General features: G+C 27.7%; 1 protein-coding gene across 1 annotated transcript; it reads left to right on the forward strand.

Moving 5' to 3' along the window:
* Positions 1-2494: 2494 nt before the first annotated feature.
* ABCD (ATP binding cassette subfamily D) lies at positions 2495-15066 on the forward strand. Its single transcript, XM_011058414.2, has 9 exons — positions 2495-3410; positions 6236-6474; positions 7861-8244; positions 8886-8980; positions 9105-9288; positions 9796-9893; positions 10267-10493; positions 10920-11373; positions 13538-15066. Exons 1-9 carry the CDS (start codon positions 2842-2844, stop codon positions 13583-13585), a joined length of 2298 nt encoding a protein of 765 aa, XP_011056716.2. The 5' UTR covers positions 2495-2841; the 3' UTR covers positions 13586-15066.
* Positions 15067-15105: the final 39 nt, after the last annotated feature.

A 15105-nucleotide genomic window follows, 5' to 3' on the forward strand; every position in this document is an offset into this window, starting at 1 on the left:
GTATTCATATACATATGAGATCAAATATATATAAGCACACATCTTTAGGCGCGCAGTTCATGCGGATGTACGCCCGTCTAAGTTTAAACGACAGCGCCGGATAATTAAATTAATTTTATTTAGTAATAAAAAATTGTTTTACTGAATGTTGTAAAATGACTCAGGATATTTCGACCCAATTTTTAGTCAGTGCTATGTGTAGTAGGCGATCTTTAAGAAACAATCTGTATAGTGAAATAATTACTTTGTGTTTAAAAATTATGTTTTTACTTATAAAAATTGTTTGATTAATACTTTTTAATGAATAACGAGCGATAGCAAAAACTTGTTGCAAATTACTCATGGTCATGATCTTGATAACGTATATCAAGATCAAGTTCATCGAGGCGAGGTCGCCTAATTAAAATTTTATCATAATTTTAGGGGAGGAGGGGGGTAAGATCGTCTAATATAAAGTTTTGTAGCAATAAAAATCATTCATTATACATATAGAGCTTTATATTTTTTGTTCTATTATATTATAATTTAAGCTACACTAAGCTACTACATAGGCTATCCAATTATAATTTTCCATATAATTAAAAATGCGGTATCCTTTCTATGAAATGTCACAGTTTATATTATTTTCTTATAGTAATTATTCTTTCTCTCACGCGCGCCGCTTTCGCTTTTTTCCTACTTTTCCTGCCTCTCTCTCTCTCTCTCTCTCTCTCTCTCTCTCTCTCTCTCTCTCTCTCTCTCTCTCTCTCTCTCTGTGTGTGTGTGTGTGTGTGTGTGTGTGTGTGTGTGTGTGTATTATATTGAATTTCTATATTATACATAATAATTTTATAATTTCTTATTATTCATTTAATTTTTTATATTACATTCTTTTAATTTAAAGTAAAAAAATTTTAGTTTACACGCCAATATCTATGTTCCAAAAATTGTATACAATCGAGATGGAAATAATTCTACATAAAAAAATTAATTAAAAAATGTTAATGTTAAAAAATGTTTTCTTAAAACAAAGCCTAATTTGACAATAAAATTATTCTACGTTTTCAATTTATTTTCTCATGTTAGAATTATTCATTTTTCGATTACTACTTACGTGCAGTTCTGAATTTTTAATTAAAAAATGTAAAAATTTTTATGTTATTTTTTTCGCAAAATTTTTATGTTATTTTTATTGAGTTAAAACCTACATAAAACCTATCGTATTTATGCTATATTCAATTTAACATAGCATATATAGCGATTTTATACTGAAAACTAATAAAATATACTGAGCAAGAAAGGAAGATACGGTCAGCTACAGAGCATTGACCTTGCGATAACATGATACAAGTGATCGTTGCAGCTAGACAAAACTAAATTCATTGCTTGGAGAAATTCTCATTTTAGTTTAATTTCTGTTTAATTCATTTATTTTTTATTTATTTTATTTAAAATGTAGAGGAAATATGATGAATATTGTGAAAAAACTGTTGAAAAAGCAGATTGAGTAAAGAATGAATGTATGCATTTATTTTTTAAATTTCTATTGCTTATTAATATTATTATTTCTCTTATTAAATTTTATATATAAATAATATTACAAAGTATAATTAAAAAGAAACAGACTTGTTGATATTAATAAAGATAGCAAAATAGTTTACGAAATAAATATTTTATTACTTTTTCTTCTTTAAATGTATGTAATATAATAAACTTAATTATATATATTTTTAAGTATATATATTTATCTATTTAATAGATACAAAATATTACTATAAAAATGTATCTGAATATAGGCAAAGAAGACATTGTTAAATCAAATAAATATATGTAATTTTAATCATTTCAATATTAAACAGCATATTATTATAGCTATCAAGTACTTATTATTGTTTTTTTCAATAAAAAACAAAATTAAAATAAAAGAAAATTAAAGCAAATATAGACTGTATAATATTTCATATATACAAAATATTAAATTTTGAAACCTTAGAATACTCTGTTATAAAATATTTAAATAAAGAAAATGAAAATCTAATTATAAATTACACAAAATTACAGAAAAGTATACAAAAATTTATTATAAAAATTAATATAAATTTATATAAAACTTATAAAATCTTCTACAAAAATTTAATGTTAAATTAATATTTTTAAAATCGAAATTCAAAAAAATTTTAATCTTAACAACTTTGAAATTCTTCAAATATCTATTTTAAAAGTAATAATTTCAATTTATGAATTATTCAATAAATTCATCTTTTATTCTTGCTTCTTAATGCTGATTCATGAATCGCTTATCATTATTTTAAATGATTGCGTGTCATTGAGCGAATAAGAAAATTTAACTCGTGTTAACTTCTGGTTGCGTTAATTTTATTTTAAGCGAAATTTAAAATTCTCTTTGTTCCTGTCTCTTTTCGGTTTTAAAACGAGATAGAAAGAGTTTTAAGTTTTGCTTAAAATCAAAGTAACGTTGGTGCAACCAGACTTAACTCACACAAAGCGCTAATATATTGAAACGAGAACTGAAGTCGTGGAGAGGGCTACGCGCGAGAATGATGCTAACTGTAAATTCTCCATCGCGCGAGAGTAAGCGGTAAGCATTAGTTGCCAGCTGATGGCCGGCCCGAATGGTCACGTGTGTATGCGTTCATGTAACCGCGTGTGCACGATCGCAACAGGCGCTCTCGCTCGCGTCTAAAATAGCATATACTGCAACGAACTGCAACGAAACGGAGTTGAATCGTAGATGCGCCGCTATTACCATCATCGTCGTAATTTTCGTGATAGCGCGAGATGGGCGCTATTAAGATTTTGTAATTGGTCAATGTTCATCCGACGAAGACACGAAGACGAAGAATGTCGTCAGTATTCTCGAAGCTGATTGACGGCGCGTCCGCGCGTTACGGCGTGCGACAAGAGACGCTGACGCGTAGCGTCGCCGGAGTCGCTACGGCACTGTATCTCCTCAAACTGACTTACCCACATGTTCTTACTCGTCTCAAACAATCCACTCAAAAGAAAAATAATCAATCTCACTCTGAGCATAATAGAAACAATATCGTTCTTCGAAATAATTCTTCTGATAACAGCTCTACTGAAAATGGCGGAGGAAAAAAACAAAGATTATCATTTGGATTGGATCGTGATTTTTTCCGACAGTTGATGATGTTATTGAAGATTATGGTACCAGGATGGCGTACCCGAGAAATGGGTTTATTGACATGTGCAACACTGACGTTGTTAACAAGAACCTTTTTATCGGTATATGTAGCCGAATTGGAAGGTCAAATTGTGAAGAGAATAGTTTTACGTGATGTACACGGTTTTGGCTTAATGCTCGCACGATGGTTTGCCATCGCTTTGCCCGCCACCTTCGTCAACTCCGCTATCAGATACCTGGAAGGTCGGCTGGCACTTAGCTTTAGGTACGCTCCTGCTATTTCCTCTGCTTCCATTGATATGGATGAGTGCTTTCGTTTGTCCTTTTCTTGGAAATAATGATAATTCTCTTTTTCAGGGGAATTGAGATTCATGCGTGTTGAATCGCATGCTTCTTAGTATCTTTTCAATTCCTCAATTATTATATTTTTTAAAGTAGCCTCATTAAATTCATTCTTATTATATCATACGACATTTCAAACAAAAGATAAATGAGAAGATGATAAATAGAAAATTAAAAAAAGAAATAAAATAAGTCTATACATGTATACATACAGTAGATATATAGACATATAGAGAGTGTCACTCTTTGATTTATTCTAATTTCCGATTTTATACACACACACACACACACACACACACACACACACACACACACACACACACACACACACACACACACACACACACACACACACACACACACACACACACACACACACACACACACACATACAATATACAAGATCGTTAAGTCTGTGTTCTGCGTTATTATTATTAAATATTTTTAAAAAAATTGATAATTATACCATTCGATAGAGCAAAGTTCGAACTTTAAGAATGTTTTGTCTGTTTTTTTCAATCACATTAAGATATTTTTTTACAGAATTGTAATGAACGATTAAAGTCAAAGTGCACTTTTGTATGATTTAATAACTCGATACTAATAGATCTTAGGAACAATTTAAAAAAAACAATTTTGTAGGGAAAGCTTTGAACTTTCATGATAGAAAGTCGAAAATTTTCTTAAATTTTTTTAGCACGTGACAAGTCTACAAAGTGATGAAAAATTTTTCTTTTTATCCAACTTATAGTTCTCTACATATAAAAATTACTAAATTCACAGAAGCTAAAAATATAAAAAAATATAGGTACTCTGCGAACGTAAAGATTTTAAGCTATAAAATCTTTTTTAATTTAAATTTCGTTTATTTCTGATAAAATTACACGGTGACTATTAATAATAATACAAAAAATGGACATTTTATACTTTAATGATCTAATATATATACTATATACATTGTATATAGTATATATATGTATATAATATGTCTATATATATTGTGATAGTATATACATTAGAGAGATAGAGAGATGACGAGACAGATTTTTTCTATTCATAATTTAATTATTGCATAATTTAGACGTTATGTTCTACGAATATTTCTTTTGCGAGCGACCTAGAAATTTCTAGCTCTCATCGTCAAGCGCTTGGCACGTGATAAATTGATTGTCATTTGTTTTTAACATTATCGGACAAACGACCGCTCGGGCGCGCGAATAGTCACGGTGCAGCTATCTTTCAAGATAGTTGTTTTCTGATGGTCGCACTCATATTTTAAAATACATATATACGAGATGTCTGATAATTAACAATAAAACTCTTGTATAGCAGCAGAATGGATTAAACTGAATCGAAAAGTCCTCTACTATTTTGCAATTTTCGCAATAGTTAACAAGATATTAATTACTAAAAATTGTTAAATATTGGTCTTGAATAATTTTTTACTCAAATACTATCAACTTTATAGCAAGAGAAAAAAATTTTTTATTTTTCTCATAGAGCTCTAAGAATTTTTTCAGAATTTTTAATGAACTTTTTAGTACTGTATTTTCTTACTGGCAACTATTTTTGCCAACCTGAAAAAATATGATATTAAAAAATGTTGAAAAATTCTCAGAAAGAAATTATCTCAGAAGAAAATAAACAATTTTTATCTCTTGCTGTTTTTCTGTAAAGTTGATAGTATTATATTTGAGTAAAAAATTATTATTGAAGACCAAATATTCAGCGATTTTTAGTAGTTAATATTTTGTTAACTATTGTGAAAATTGCAAAATGGTAAAGGACTTTCCGACTCAGTTTAGTCTATTCTTCCACTTTGCGACAGTTTTAATTATCAGACACCCTGCACATCCACGTATCCTTTATCAGAAGAATGTTCATTATGCTATGCCATTCATATATTTAACCCCTTAAAACACACACACACACACAAATATATGTATAGATATACGGATAAGTAAGTATATCGATAATTGAAGAAATAACATAGATAAGTAATTAAGTAACTTAAATAAGTGGATAGATAATATAGAGAGGTATATAAATAACTAAAGTAAGTAGATGCCATACAGGGTGGTCTACTTAAATAGAACATCTTGAATATTTCGCTTATTTTTAATATGATATAAAAAAATATTTCGAATGAAAGTGAAAGGAACGATTTTGTGGAAGACGTATTTTGGTCATGTTGTTTTTTTTCTAGATAGAGGCGTCGAAAAGATATACTTTCACTTTTTTAAATGGAACTACATGTACATGATTTATTTTACATAATGTGATTCCTCTAATTCATATCATGTAAAAGTATTTGGATATTGATATAAAAAAAAAACAATTGTTTATGAGATATTTTAATACTTTATTCTAGTACATATTGACATAAAATATTAAATATCTCGTAAACTATTAATTTTTTAACAATTGAATCTACTTTTGAACAGAATAATGAGATGAATCAATTGGTGTAAAGAAAACACATAGTTGCTTATTTAACAAATTGTCCATTTTACATACATATTTTTTTTAAGCAATTATATGTTTTCTTTTTTATATTATAACAAAAAAAGTGAATTGTTATACAATATCTTTCATATAACAAATATAACTTCTTTTTTATAAAAAGTTCTCATGTATAAAAATTTACATTTACCATTCTATTCTTGAATATGATTAAAAGTAATAAAAGTATCCTCATTTACATTAGATAAAAAGATCTTATAGAACAAAATATGATTATTTGTACAGAGAGCGTCTGGTGAAACATGCCTACAAGATGTACCTGAGTCAACAGACTTACTATAGGGTATCGGCTTTAGACACCAGACTTGGCGGGGCTGAGCAAAGACTAACAGATGATTTGTCAGAGCTAGCCAGCTCTGTAGCACATCTATATTCCAGTTTAACAAAACCGCTATTAGATTGTGCTTTAGTCGGTATAGCGCTCATTTCATTTTCACACAAAATGGGTGCAAAAACGATACCAGGTGAGATCTTTATGTTTCTACAGTGATTTGTACTAACTCCGATCAGTTAAAATTTAATTGGTTTTAACTAATGATTAATGTTACTTAAACTAATTAAGGCTCAGAATTTGAAATAAAATTTGAGAGAGAGAGAGAGAGAGAGAGAGAGAGAGAGAGAAAGAGAAAAGAAAATAGTTGCGATGAGTCAACGCGTTATTGATGCGTAAACATTTTTTTACAATTTATTCTTATATAATATAACTTAGTAGACATTTCATTAATTTTTTAAAATTTTTAATACAATAATAAACCGAATAAAATCATAGAATAAGTGAAATTGTTTAAATAAAAAATAATTTAATAAAAATTAAATTTCTATGCTATATTATTTAAATTAAGGTTGTCGTCATAGATATATAATTCTTGCTGAATTGATGTTGATACTATAAAAATTACTAAAACAGACCGAATGTAAATTAAAGTTACAGCTAACTAAAATCATTATTAAAACGGTTAAAAATTTTTGAATGTCCTCACGAGTACAATTTATCTTTAGGCCAAAGATATGCCAAAGTTTCAACAATTAAATACTGATGTGTTTAATATCCTAAGAGATAATTATTCCCCCCAAGGGATAATTGACGAACACCACGTCGATAACCTCGACTTTGACATATGTTATTAAGATCATAATCCTAAAGTAACCTTGAAAAACCTTTTAGATGGCGATCACTGTTCGTTCAAAAGTTATTAATAAATAAAGTTAAAAATAATGTCTTATTTCTATCATACATACAATATTAAAAATCTTGTATCCTTCCTGCTTAGGGATGATCGACTTTCCTACGCGAAGGAAGATCCAATCCACTTCCCCCTTGCCTCAGGGGCTCACGACTTTCCACACGAAGCGAGATCCACCTCATCACCTCTCTCTCTCTCTTTCCCCCTTATTTAGGGGCGATCAACTTTCCACTCGCAAAGCGAGGCTCACTTCACCTACCTCCCCAGTTAAGGAATGACCGACTTTCTCCTAAATAAATAGAGGGATGGAGGAGGTAGAGTGAACCTCGCTTCGTGTAGAAAATCATACGCTCCATGGCCGGGAAGAAGTGGGGTTGAAGTTGTTTCGCTTGGAAAATCGTATGCCTATCAGTATATAGCAGATATAAAATTTTTTTAGACTTTATTAATAACTTTTGAATGTTTTTTTAATAATAGTAATCACCTAAACCTTTTGAAGATCACTCAGGATCATGATCTTAACAATACATCAAAGTCACCGGCGCAATGTCCATTAATCCGAATAATTATCCTAAGGCAGTGCTGAGCTTTACTTACACATTACATGTATGTTATATTATATGTATATATAAACCTTTATTATTATTATTATATTTTATTATCTAGGACCATTATTAGCGGCAGCGGTTATTGCTTTAACTGGACAAATCCTGCGTTTTGCTTCACCGAAGTTTGGTCAGTTAGTTGCCGAAGAAGCAACACGACGCGGAAAATTAAGAGAAGCACATGCTCGTATTAGTGTGCATGCAGAAGAAATCGCATTCTATGGGGGTCATGATACGGAACATCGTTATTTGAATTCCGCTTACAAGTCTTTAGTGACGCATTTGCATCGCATTCTCGCTGTAAAATTATGGTATGTGATGCTGGAACAATTCCTCATGAAGTATGTGTGGTCTGGTACAGGACTTCTCGTTATCGCAATACCGTTGCTTTATAATACAACAGCTACGTCATTGGGCAGTAGGATGATTAATGCAGATAGCGATAGTACGTACAATGAGCAAGCATTAATATTTTTAAACATAACATCTTATACAAAGAAAATAGTAATGATGTCATTATAATTTATAGATTCATAGAACATTTTTGTAATTTTATATTATTATTATGTCTATATAGAACTATATACTCTCTATACATATTTTATATGAAATATTATTTTTTATTATATTTTAAACTATATTATTTTTGTTATCAAAGCGGATCTTGGTACGCGTTTTTTGCAATTGAATTTTTACAATTTTCAGTTCATGCACGCCAATTATATTTGTCAGTCTTGAAACACAATCTCAAATTGAAATGGAAGTAAATAACTAAAACACAAATAAATAAAAAAGAGAGCCGGTTAAAGCGAATTTAAGAGCCTTGTATTATGTTTGCATAATTTTTACAATTCTCATGCAAATTGCGCTTCAGAAATGTGTTTGAAAACAGGCAAATAATCGCGGATGATATTTACTTGTATTGTTATTTATATTTTTATGTATACGAAAAAAGAAGAAAAAGGAAGTATGAAATATAATAATAAATGATAGCATATAATGCTAATGATAGCATATAATAATTATAATATAAATGTTAATAATAACTACAAATAAATATAATATTTTACCCTTGCGTCTAATTAGATGGTGTGAGTGAGCGAACAAGGTATCTAACCACTTCAAAAAATCTTTTGAGCTCTGGAGCAGATGCTGTTGAACGACTTATGTCGTCTTATAAAGTATGTATCTTAATTGTTATTAATTTCTCTAATTCTATTATATTTTGAGATTAAAAATAAATCTAAACTATATTTAAAAATTTCGAAGATACGCTTAAGATACTTATAACTTTTGTTAAAATAGGAATTAGTCGCATTGGCGGGATATGCGGCGCGCGTCAGCGAAATGTTAGACGTATTTAAGGATGCCGCGCTTTGCAAATATAGGAGGAACATCGTTACTAGTTCATCAAGGTCTTTTCTGAATGGTAACACTGAATTCGCGGAAAAAGTAATCGAATTTAACAACGGTACTCCAATAATAAAAGGTAAATTAAATGATTTCAATTTATAGTTAATAACACAATAAAAATTTCATTTAATTAAATAATGCTTAATTAAAACTTGATTTTATTATTATTATTAATATATATTTTATAATATTTTGAAGTTAATTATTAATTTTAAAAAATGATACTTTAACATTGTTACTAATTGATAAATTAATAAATAATTTTAAATATTATGAAATATGTAAGACATCCGACAAAAATCGTAACTAATCCTTAAGAGTTGATTCTTGAAACGAAAATTCTAACTCTAGCGGAAATAAAAATCACATAAATCTAATATAAGGAAAATAACAGAAGTGTAAATGAAACCTTTAGGAAGTGAATTGAACCAATGAAATATAAAAGAGACATTTACATTTTTTTTATGATCCGTTGTTTCAATTCGCTTCCTATTCGCTTTCATTTACGTTTCTGTTACTTTCTCCTTATGTTATTATAGAATTTTCTGAGAAAATCGTTATACGTGACTTTATTGTTTATCAGGAATTGTTCGCGAAAGCACGGATGGCAGTATAAGCCTAATCAACGTTCCGATAGTCACCCCTAATTGCGAAATAATTGTATCTAACTTAACAGTCCACGTAAGTAGTTTGTTATCACGAACTTTACATAGTTACAGAACCATTATAGCTATTCCAATGTTCAATCTCACGAAAGATATGCGTACTAATCAGGAATTTTATTATTCATTTTATATATTCATTATATTACTATTCTATATATAAAAGTGTACGTTTGTATTTAATTACATAAAATTATATATTGTTTTTATTATTTTATTTCTATCATATTTTTAATCGTATCATTATATTCATTTTATTTTATTGCTTTTTATTTAGATCCAAATCATTATTACTTTTCATTAGATTCAAATAGAATATGATAAATATACATCTTTATATGTTATACGTATGTATTATTATCTATATATATTTATTTATATATAATTTACAGATAAAACCAGGTGATCATGTATTAATCACCGGACCTAATGGCTGCGGTAAAAGCTCTCTTTTCCGTATCATTTCTGGTCTTTGGCCTGTTTATGATGGAACCCTCGTCAGACCAGCTGAAAAAAGTTCTTCTAAGCATATCAGGCCTGCCTTATTTTATATTCCACAAAAGCCGTACATGACAGTGGGTTGTCTTCGAGATCAAATTATCTATCCAGCGCATTCTAGGTTCATATATATTATATAATTACATTAAAAATAAAAACCGAAACAGATTTAAATTATATTGTTACATATAAATCAAACTAATACAATTCAAGTTATATAATTATCAAATTATCAGGACTCAATCATATTTAAAATAAAATTATTTAAAATATTGGGTTTTTTCTGATTTATTTTTTATTTAATATTTTAAATAAGTTTTTGAAATCTATTTTTTATTTTAAATAGGTAGTATCAGTTATTTTACCAAGCCCTGCAAATTATAATTAATTAAATTTTCATAATACATATATAAATATATATTATATGTATATTTATATATATGTATACTTATGTATACTTCAAATATAATTATACATTTTATATACAGCAATTTGAGTTTTCATTAAAATATGAATAAAAAAGATATGCATTGTCTTCATGTTATAGATCAGAGAATTGCTCGGATGAAGAGTTGTTACAATTGCTGGATGATGTGGATCTGCGAAGTATCGTAGAACGAGAACCAGAAGGTTTCGATACTCTCGGCGACTGGGACTCTACTCTATCGGGTGGCGAAAAACAACGGCTTGCAATGACTCGACTATTTTACCACGCTCCACAATACGCTCTATTAGATGAATGCACAAGTGCTGTCAGTCTCGAAGCTGAAGGAATAATGTATGAAACCGCGAAGAAGAAAGGAATCACTCTGTTAACTATCACTCACCGAGTGGCATCACTCGCAAAACATCATAAATTATTGTTGAAATTTGATGGAGATGGCGGTTGGACTTTTGGTCCACTGAATATGGATGGGTTATCGATATTACCGAATCGGGAAGCCAATGAGGAAGAAGTAGAACGAGAGAAAGCAAAGACTAGCCACTACCATATGTTGCATGTATGTAAAATATTTTATTCTGCGTGAATGACTCTTTAAGAATGTATTTCTCGGAACTTTTTAATTTTATATTTACAAAAATTCGTAGCACAATTATATCATAAGTTATTCAATTTTAAATATCTTTAAAGAATTCAATTTATAAATTTAATTTAAAAAATTTTATGATATAATATAATATAAAATATAATATCAAATAATTTCTATTTCTTTAATTTTTAATTAATTTATATGATGCAAAATTGTTTATTAAAAATAGTATATATTAATTGTATACCTCAAGGGAGCAACAAAAGCACTATATCTATACGACAATATATACACCTCAATATACATTTTCTGGATCTTTTTAAATAATTTCACATTCGCTAATATAATTATTAGAAGATATTAAGTGTCATCATTATTCAAAATGGTTATTATTCAATATGAATTTAATAAAACTAATAGGTTTTGTTTCAAAGTAGTTTCTAAAGACAGAACAGCTAACTTTATCCAGGCAGAACACAAAATCATAATAAGATGATATAAAGTAGAAATTATTTTCATAAAATGACTTCTACTTAATCTTGATCTTATCATGATTAAATGATATCATGATCATTAATCATGATCTTATCATTTTGTTCTGTCTGGATAAACAGCCATCATGTATCAGGAGACACGGTAGTGTCTCATGCTAAGACCAGTTAAGTATTTTCGATAATATTGATTAAAAATAGATTGCTCGAAGTGTCTATCATTTGAAAAATTAATGTAAATGAACCATTCTATCGAATTAAAATAGAAATAGATAGATATGAATGAAAATCCAAATAATATTTTTTTCATTAAATTACTTAAGGATAAATAACAATATTAATAATCCTAAATATAGATCATAACTTTTTGTATTTGTATAACTGAATGAAGATCAATCAATCAGAAATTCTTTTTGTAATTGCAAAACTGAAATAAGAAAACACAATGAGACTGTTTGTATCTTATAAATATGAAAAATTAAAACTGATGATTAATGGAATAAGTCATACTGAATAGTGAATACTATTGATCTTTATTGATCAAATTAATTTTAATGCAATACTAAAAATATAATTACTTACTGCAAATGATTCACAAACTAATTTTTTTTTGTCCAAATTCCTATTTCTTATCGTGAAATGAATAGAAATGAAGCTCAGGATTTTTTACTCACTATTTTTGCAATTAGGAATATAATACTTTCGAGTAGAATGGTTTATTTCTTATAAAAAATGTTAATTAAATAACATTACATTATATAGTTTGACAACCAAATTCTTGAATTCAAAAGTTACCCAATATAATTGTAGATAGTGCTATCTGAGCATGCAACTATCGTATAAATAGCTAACAAAAGACATTAGGTAACTCAGAAATTCAGAAAATTCTTAAACATTGTGTGCAAATAGAATAATTTCATCTGTAATTAATAAAACATTTTTTTGTGGAATTTTAAAAGATGATACCCCTTTGAAAATGTCTGTTTTGAAACAAATATCATTGAAATTGTAAAAGATTAAAAAATGTTTTGAAAGTTAAATAGTTTTGAAGAGTATATTATAATAAAAATTTTTGAGAAAGTAGGGATGAGAATGGAGGTATAGAATAAATGATAAAAAGAAACTTTTTATTATAATTATAAAGTACTCTTAAAACCATTCAAATTTTATTCAGAAACAGTTTTTTTCTATCTTTTATAGTTTTGATGATATTTGTTTTGAAAAAAGACAATCAATTTTTTTTGAAGTGTTTCACTCTTTAAAAGAAATAGTAATTCCGCACAAACAAAAAATAGCTTTGTGTTACGGATGAACTAATATACTTGCACGCAATATTTCAGAATTTTCTGAATTTCTGGATTGCCTAATGTCCTTCATAAGTTCTAATACATACATCTAATACAGATAGTTTCAAATGTTTCCTCATACAGCTTATGATATTTTTAATACAGGCTATAATTTCATATAATTTGATATAGAAAAGCAAACAAATACATTTGTATTTTGATTTGATAATATGATTTCATATATGCAATCATTATTTACACATATACGCATACACACACAAATACATTATTTTTTTATACAGAATTATATATATATATTTTTATCATTTTTAATATTCACTTGTTATTTTTTTTCAGGAGTTGCGTGATATACATCCCGAAAATACCTATGTGGGAATCAGTTGAAAAGCATAGTCTATAGAATTTTATTTCACAAATTAAATAAAAGATATAGGTATAATATATAATGAAAAGATATGAATATAGAATACGAAAAAAATATAAAATATATCTATTTTATATCGCTTTCACATGATATTTTTTCATTGTTTCTTTTATAGATCGTATTCTATTATTCATATCACAGAATATTGTCAGAAATGAAAAATAATAGATAAATTGTTATGGTGTATGGAAATATATGTGTTGAATGTATATATATTTTTAGAATATTGCGGATTGCATAAAGATATTTTTCCTACTATAGAAGGATTTTCATACTATAGATGATCAAGGCTCACAAACAATACATTTTTAAATATTTTATATATATATAATATTTAATATATTAATATAATATAATAATAAATTTTTTAATATTAATATAATATATATAAAATATATAAAATATATAATATATATAAAATATATATTATAAAAAATTGTAAAAGAAACTTTTATTGAATTACAATTGCTTTTATTAGTTTATTTTTTTATTCACATTTCACATTTTAGATAAAATAATTAATGTGAAACTTAATATAAAATATAAAATATAAAATATTGTAAGTCTACAAAATAAGACTCAGGATAAAAGTTCCATATATAATTATATACAGAATTCCCCGAAAATTTTTGCCAATCGCTTTTGTATAGATAGAGCGGACTACTGAGCCGAAAAGTCCTTTACCATTTTGCAATTTTCGCAATAGTTAATAAGATATTAATTACTAAAAATTGCCAAATATTGGTATTGAATATTTTTTTACTCAAGTACTATCAACTTTACAAAAAAAACTGCAAGAAAAAAATCATTAATTTTTTTCTCATAGAGCTCTAAGAATTTTTTCGGGATTTTTTAGCAACTTTTTAGTATTGCATTTTCTTATTTTTACCAACATGAGAAAATATGATACTAAAGAATTCTGAAAAATTTTTGAAAAAATTCTCAGAACTTTATGAAAAGAAAATAAATGATTTTTATCTCTTGCAGCTTTTCTATAGAGTTGATAGTATTTGAATAAAAAATTATTCAAGACCAATATTTAGCCAATTTATTCAAGACCAATTTTTAGTAATTAATATCTTGTTAACTATTGAAAATTTCAAAATAGTAGAGTACTTTTCGACTCAGTTAATCCGCTCTATCTACATAAAAGGCATTGGCAAAAACTTTCGGAGCACTCTATATATAAATATATTCACGATGAGACTCGATGTTCGACGCATTAACAATTTAAAAACGATGATCATTGTGTCAGAAAGTGCAATGACATCGCTATTACATTACTACGCCTAGCTGACTGAATCCATATTAACACTTTATGTGTGAGCATTGATAAGATATTATTCCGAATTAAAAATAATTCAAACTAGGTATAACATGATATTATAAATTTACAGTGCATACATAATAAATTACATAATAAAGAGATATCCAAGATTAAGTTTATTCTGTTACAACTTATTTATTTTTAGGCAACGGA

This window comes from Acromyrmex echinatior, chromosome 4, assembly GCF_024713525.1.
Source record: "Acromyrmex echinatior isolate Ae372 chromosome 4, ASM2471352v2, whole genome shotgun sequence".
Classification (NCBI taxonomy): domain Eukaryota; kingdom Metazoa; phylum Arthropoda; class Insecta; order Hymenoptera; family Formicidae; genus Acromyrmex; species Acromyrmex echinatior.

Coding starts and splice junctions, on each gene's coding strand:
- ABCD (XM_011058414.2), top strand. CDS start 2,842: ATGTCGTCAGTATTCTCGAAGCTGATTGACGGCGCGTCCGCGCGTTAC. Junction 6,475..7,860: donor GGGTGCAAAAACGATACCAG/GTGAGATCTTTA, acceptor TTTATTATCTAG/GACCATTATTAGCGGCAGCG. Junction 8,981..9,104: donor GACTTATGTCGTCTTATAAA/GTATGTATCTTA, acceptor TTGTTAAAATAG/GAATTAGTCGCATTGGCGGG.